The following is a 5000-nucleotide window of genomic DNA, read 5'->3' as shown; positions in this document are numbered from 1 at the left end:
TTATTTGGTGTTCTACGTTGTACACGGAGGATATTTTTGCAGAATTCTGCGTGCAGAGTCTTAATTTGGTGTTTGTCCCATTTTGTGAATTCTTGGTTGGTGAGCGGACCCCAGACCTCACAACCATAAAGGTCAATGGGCTCTATAACTGATTCAAGTATTTTTAGCCAGATCCTAATTGGTATGTCAAATGTTATGTTCCTTTTGATGGCATAGAAGGCCCTTCTTGCTTTGTCTCTCAGCTCGTTCACAGCTTTCTGGAAGTTACCTCTGGTGCTGATGTTTAGGCCGAGATATGTCTAGTTTTTTGTGTGCTCTCGGGCAACGGTGTCTAGATGGAATTTGTATGTGGTCCTGGCGACTGGACCTTTTTGTAAAACCATTATTTTTGTCTTACTGAGATTTACTGTCAGGGCCCAGGTAGAGTATTTCTGTATTGTTTTTAGTGAATCAACATAGTGAAGGCTTAGACTCAGGTTTTCTGGGTCTCTATGTTTTTGGTTGGATAGGTTTCGCAATTTCTTTCTTAGGATTTAGCATTTTTCATTAAACCATTTGTCATTGTTGTTCATTTTCTTCAGTTTTCTGTTTGAGAGGTCAAATATACTGTTTAGAGTTTACACCATCACTATTACAGTGAAACATTTTGTCCAGGAAGTGAAAAAGGGATTGAATTTGTTGTTGCCTAATTGTTTTTTAGTAGGTTTCCACACTACTCTCCTTTCCTCCATCTTTCTTTTTTTTTTAAACATTTTTTGGGGGGTATTTTCACCCCTTTTTTCTCCCCAATTTCGTATCAAATTGGTAGTTACAGTCTTGTCTCATCGCTGCAACTCCTGTACGGACTCGGTAGAGGCGAAGGTCGAGAGCCGGGCGTCCCCAAGCCGCACTGCTTCTTGACACAATGCCCATCCAACCCGGAAGCCAGCCACACCAATGTGTTGGAGGAAACACCGTACATCTGACGACTGTGTCAGCTTGCACTGCGCCTGGCCCGCCACAGGAGTCACTAGTGCGAGATGAGACAAGGACATCCCTGCCGGTCAAACCCTCCCCTAACCCGGACGACATTGGGCCAATTGTGCACCGCCCCATGGGCCTCCCGGTCGCGGCCGGCTGCGACAGAGCCTGGGCTCGAACTCAGAATCTCTAGTGGCACAGCTAGCACTGCGATGCAGTGCCTTAGACCACTGCGCCACTCGGGAGGCCCTCTATAGCCTTTCTTAATATTATTCAGTTCCTTTGGCTTTGATGCCTCATGATTGAATATTGCTCTGTTCAAGTAGACTGTGATTTTGCTGTGGTCTGATAGGGGTGTCAGTGGGCTGACTGAACGCTCTGAGAGACTCTGGGTTGAGGTCAGTGATAAAGTAGTCTACGGTACTACTGCCAAGAGATGAGCTGTAGGTGTACCTACCATAGGAGTCCCCTCGAAGCCTACCATTGATTATATACATACCCAGCGTGCGACAGAGCTGCAGGAGTTGTGGCACGTTTTTGTTGGTTATGTTGTTGTAGTTGTGCCTAGGGGGCACATGGGGGAGGGAATGCTGTCACCTCCAGGTAGGTGTTTGTCTCCCTGTTTGCTGAGGGTGTCAGGTTCTCTCTCTCTCTCTCAACATATATATCCCTCCCTCCATGTCTCTTACCTGGTCCAGTGGAGAGGTGGTCTCTCCTGCGAGCACTGGGCTCTGGTGCAACGGTCAGCTTGACCCGTAGGGTCTTCCTCTTACTGTGGCAGGATGAGTGATTGACCGAGGCATCCACCACATCATAGATGGTGTGCATCAGACTGGACATGTCCTGGGGAGGAGGAGGAGGAGGAGGAGGAGGAGGAGGTGGAGGAGTGGACAAACACAGCTTATTATTACACATGTTATAACACATTATAACCTTCTCAGTAAGGACAGAGATAAGGGCTCCACTGTTCCTTATATAGGGCACTAACTTTGACCAGGATCTATAGGGCTGTAGTCAAAAGTAGTGCACTATGTCGGGAGGAGGGTGCTATTTGTGATGCGGACATATGGTGTTAACCCTGGTGTCCTGACATCTGGCCCTCATACCATCATGGCCTAATCATCCCCAGCTTCCAATTGGCTCATTCATCCCCCCCGTAACTATTCCCCAGGTGGTTGCTGTAAATGAGAATGTTCTCAGTCAACTGAACCTGGTTAAATAAGGGTTGAATAAATAAAAAGAAGCCTTACCTCTTTAGTAACTTTGCCACTGTTGTCAAAATCATAGAGGGTGAAGATCCATTCCTGACGATTATCTTCCTCCACTGATACGTCACACTCTAGGTCCTGTCGGCATGGAGACACAAGGAATACTCCTTGTTAATGACAAAGACAGCATCCTGTCCAGGAAGTGTATTTATACATCAGACTGCTTCACGCTACAAGGCCGTTCTGGCTGGGACAAGACTTACGTACTTAATAACAAAAATACACCCCTATGGTTCCTGGTCAAAATGTGTGTACTATATAGAGAATAGGGTGCTATTTGGGACGAATGCTAGGTGATCATTTTTGCCTAGAAACACAAACACAGTGACTTTGACAACCAGCAGAGGGCAGCAGAGTCAAACCTTTCCTTTCCTACTGCAGCATTTATTCTCTCCACACAGTCACACTCTCCACTACTGACTGCTTTTCCACAGTCACTCACTCTCCACTACTGACTGCTTTTCTACAGTCACTCACCCTCCCCTCCTGGCTGCTTTTCCACAGTCACTCACCCTCCCCTCCTGGCTGCTTTTCCACAGTCACTCACCCTCCCCTCCTGGCTGCTTTTCCACAGTCACTCACCCTCCCTTCCTGGCTGCTTTTCCACAGTCACTCACTCTCCCCTCCTGGCTGCTTTTCCACAGTCACTCACCCTCCCCTCCTGGCTGCTTTTCCACAGTCACTCACCCTTCCCCTCCTGGCTGCTTTTCCACAGTCACTCACCCTCCCCTCCTGGCTGCTTTTCCACAGTCACTCACCCTCCCTTCCTGGCTGCTTTTCCACAGTCACTCACTCTCCCCTCCTGGCTGCTTTTCTACAGTCACTCACCCTCCCCTCCTGGCTGCTTTTCCACAGTCACTCACCCTCCCCTCCTGGCTGCTTTTCTACAATCACTCACCCTCCCCTCCTGGCTGCTTTTCCACAGTCACTCACTCTCCCCTCCTGGCTGCTTTTCCACAGTCACTCACTCTCCCCTCCTGGCTGCTTTTCCACAGTCACTCACCCTCCCCTCCTGGCTGCTTTTCCACAGTCACTCACCCTCCCCTCCTGGCTGCTTTTCCACAGTCACTCACTCTCCCCTCCTGGCTGCTTTTCCACAGTCACTCACCCTCCCCTCCTGGCTGCTTTTCCACAGTCACTCACCCTCCCCTCCTGGCTGCTTTTCCACATTCACTCACCCTCCCCTCCTGGCTGCTTTTCTACAGTCACTCACCCTCCCCTCCTGGCTGCTTTTCCACAGTTACTCACCCTCCCCTCCTGGCTGCTTTTCCACAGTCACTCACCCTCCCCTCCTGGCTGCTTTTCCACAGTCACTCACTCTCCCCTCCTGGCTGCCTTTCCACAGTCACTCACCCTCCCTTCCTGGCTGCTTTTCCACAGTCACTCACCCTCCCCTCCTGGCTGCTTTTCTACAGTCACTCACCCTTCCCCTCCTGGCTGCTTTTCCACAGTCACTCACCCTCCCCTCCTGGCTGCTTTTCTACAATCACTCACCCTCCCCTCCTGGCTGCTTTTCCACAGTCACTCACCCTCCCCTCCTGGCTGCTTTTCCACAGTCAGTCACTCTCCCCTCCTGGCTGCTTTTCCACAGTCAGTCACTCTCCCCTCCTGGCTGCTTTTCCACAGTCACTCACTCTCCCCTCTTGGCTGCTTTTCCACAGTCACTCAGCCTCCCCTCCTGGCTGCTTTTCCACAGTCACTCACCCTCCCCCTCCTGGCTGCTTTTCCACAGTCACTCACTCTCCCCTCCTGGCTGCTTTTCCACAGTCACTCACCCTCCCCTCCTGGCTGCTTTTCTACAGTCACTCACTCTCCCCTCCTGGCTGCTTTTCCACAGTCACTCACCCTCCCCTCCTGGCTGCTTTTCTACAGTCACTCACCCTCCCCTCCTGGCTGCTTTTCCACAGTCACTCACCCTCCCCTCCTGGCTGCTTTTCTACAGTCACTCACCCTTCCCCTCCTGGCTGCTTTTCCACAGTTACTCACCCTCCCCTCCTGGCTGCTTTTCCACAGTCACTCACTCTCCCCTCCTGGCTGCTTTTCCACAGTCACTCACTCTCCCCCCCTGGCTGCTTTTCCACAGTCACTCACCCTCCCCTCCTGGCTGCTTTTCCACAGTCACTCACTCTCCCCTCCTGGCTGCTTTTCCACAGTCACTCACCCTCCCCTCCTGGCTGCTTTTCTACAGTCACTCACCCTCCCCTCCTGGCTGCTTTTCTACAGTCACTCACCCTCCCCTCCTGGCTGCTTTTCCACAGTCACCCACCCTCCCCTCCTGGCTGCTTTTCTACAGTCACTCACCCTCCCCCCTGGCTGCTTTTCTACAGTCACTCACCCCCCCTCCTGGCTGCTTTTCCACAGTCACTCACCCTTCCCCTCCTGGCTGCTTTTCCACAGTCACCCACCCTCCCCTCCTGGCTGCTTTTCTACAGTCACTCACCCTCCCCCCCTGGCTGCTTTTCTACAGTCACTCACCCCCCCCTCCTGGCTGCTTTTCAAAGCAGGAATATAAAACCAGTCAAATAATGACATTCAGCAAAAGCCCTTTAACTGCCGTGACGAGCTGCAGTTGGAGAAGAGAGGGAGAAAAGGAGAAGAGAGGGAAGGGGGAGGAGGAATGCCCTACCACCACAATATAACATCATGTTTTCTTCCTGGTCCAGGAAAAAGACCTTAACCACAATTCTCAGTTACAGCTTTTCTGGAAGTAACTTTGATTCAGAGGTATCTGGTAACAGGACTGTAACTGGGAAAATAAACGTTGGGAGCGAC

The 5000-nt window shown here is 51.1% G+C and overlaps 1 protein-coding gene across 3 annotated transcripts in view; it reads right to left on the bottom strand.

The window, feature by feature from the left end:
• The window catches only part of LOC109886328 (protein naked cuticle homolog 2-like), an 88539-nt gene that overhangs the window by 7115 nt on the left and 76424 nt on the right, over positions 1 to 5000 (bottom strand). For all 3 annotated transcript variants that reach the window (XM_031821869.1, XM_031821868.1, XM_031821870.1), the window contains 2 exons: positions 2211 to 2306; positions 1650 to 1803 (listed from right to left, as the gene is read on the bottom strand). In XM_031821869.1, the coding sequence (XP_031677729.1) occupies positions 1650 to 1803; positions 2211 to 2306 (250 nt within the window). The remainder of the gene's footprint in view (positions 1 to 1649; positions 1804 to 2210; positions 2307 to 5000) is intronic.

Source organism: Oncorhynchus kisutch, unplaced genomic scaffold (genome assembly GCF_002021735.2).
Source record: "Oncorhynchus kisutch isolate 150728-3 unplaced genomic scaffold, Okis_V2 scaffold4025, whole genome shotgun sequence".
NCBI classification, from domain to species: Eukaryota; Metazoa; Chordata; class Actinopteri; order Salmoniformes; family Salmonidae; genus Oncorhynchus; species Oncorhynchus kisutch.
This window is presented reverse-complemented; position numbering and strand designations above follow the sequence as displayed.